Here is a 1,845-nt window from a genome sequence, read left to right on the forward strand (position 1 = left end):
TTGAAATAAGTTTTTGTATACTCGTATAGTCGCTATACCCTCCGGACCCTCCGGAGCATAGTTATTTTGAAGTTTGTGAATTCACCTTGTCGGTGGTTTGTATGCCTTGTGGTAGATATGTGAATGCCCCACCTAACATAAACTAATGAATTTTTGGTTCACTTCACATAAAATTGACGACAGTAGCGCCACTCGTCACATACCTTTCATTGAATAATCTAAAAGTTATAAATTTCAAGACAAGCGATAAAAGTACTTAGAGATTTAGTAAAAGAGTGCGCTCTTACCAAAATTTTTTCGATTTCTTTCTCTTCACTATTTAAAGTATTATCAGAAATGTCACTTTTAAATAATTTTTGGCTTTAGGTTGATTAATTCCATCTATTGTTTCTTGAGAACTCATTTCGTGAATATCGCATCGCGCAACTATGAAAGTGTTGGGTGTAGTTTTATTGTTAGCGGTCGCGGTATATGGCGCACCGCCTAAGTCGTTGCAGCAGGCTTTGCTGCAGAAGCGTGCGCCACCTATTGTAGATGTTGAGACTCGTATAATTGCTGGTGAACCCGTCAAGACAACTCTTGCACCCTACATTGTGTCCTTGAGTATTTCTTCAGTGGCCTATGCACATATGTGTGCTGGTACAATACTTAACAAGGAATGGGTGTTGACTGCAGCGCATTGTGTGCATGATTTGCAAAATCTTAACGGGGACGTTGTTGGTCTTCCCATATATGCTGGAATACATGATCGCTCAGAGTTGGAAAAAGCACAAGTGCGTTACATTGACTTCGCCTTTTCACATAAACAATTCAGTGGAGAAGAGGGTTCAGACGACATTGCTTTGTTGCATGTATCACAGCCTTTCTCTTTTGATGCAAGCGTTAGATCGATCGCTTTGCCATATCCGAATGAGAATTTCGCTGGTGAATGGTCTACCACATACGGTTGGGGGCTGAATAGTACTGAAGCGGTGTCATATGAAAAAGAATTGCAAGTAGCTAGAGCTGAAGTTTTAGATGCTACTCACTGCTCTGACGCACTGCCCTCCGATGCACCCGTTGCTCAGAAGGAAATTTGTGTACGAGTAGCTGCTTGCTTCGGTGATGGTGGCAGTCCTTTAGTAGTGGAACGTGGGGGTGGAACCGTCGAATTGATTGGTATTACATCATGGGGTTATTTGCCTTGTGGATACAATGGACGTCCTACCGTTTACACAGGAGTTTCACCTTACGTGGACTGGATAGCGGAAGTGCAATGGGCTTACAGTATTTTACATTAAGCTTTAAGTTACGCAATTCAATATAGAAACCATTAAATAAAGAAATATTTTTAATCATTATCATTCTTTAGTCAAATCTCTTGAGTGCGGTGGTAGGTGCAGGGAAATCAATCGATAAGTTGTGAACAATTCTTAGAACGCGATAATCTAATCGCCACTGGTTGTCACTGACTATTGTGTGATAGATTATTTCATTTACGCTCAATATCAAGTTTAGTATTTGCGAAAACAAGAACCCAGAACACGTATGGCATCGATAATGTAATAATTTATTGCCTTTGCGATACTTATCAATTTATCTTGCTCAACTTATCAACTGAAACTGTTTTGTAATTAATAAATAAAAGCAACGAAATTGATTATTTCTACTTCTGAGCACATAGAATGGACATGGACAGATTAGAAAACAATTAATAGTTATCGCTTTTCAGAACTAAACTCACAAATTCAGAACTACTAATGCAATCTATATCTGAAGTGTTGACATATAAAACTGTTTATTTTGTCCCCATAAAAGCCTTTACCAATTTTTCTATATTCGAAAACTTCAAATTTGACTACATTG

The 1,845-nt window shown here is 38.6% G+C and overlaps 1 protein-coding gene across 1 annotated transcript; it reads left to right on the forward strand.

Moving 5' to 3' along the window:
- The first annotated feature begins 356 nt into the window (after positions 1-356).
- On the forward strand, positions 357-1,343 carry LOC119689829 (lectizyme). The gene has a single exon (XM_038104744.1). The coding sequence runs from the start codon at positions 429-431 to the stop codon at positions 1,278-1,280; it is 852 nt and encodes a 283-aa protein (XP_037960672.1). The 5' UTR covers positions 357-428; the 3' UTR covers positions 1,281-1,343.
- The last annotated feature ends 502 nt before the right edge of the window (positions 1,344-1,845 follow it).

The sequence above is a fragment of the Teleopsis dalmanni genome, chromosome X, assembly GCF_002237135.1.
Source record: "Teleopsis dalmanni isolate 2A chromosome X, ASM223713v2, whole genome shotgun sequence".
Lineage (NCBI taxonomy): Eukaryota > Metazoa > Arthropoda > Insecta > Diptera > Diopsidae > Teleopsis > Teleopsis dalmanni.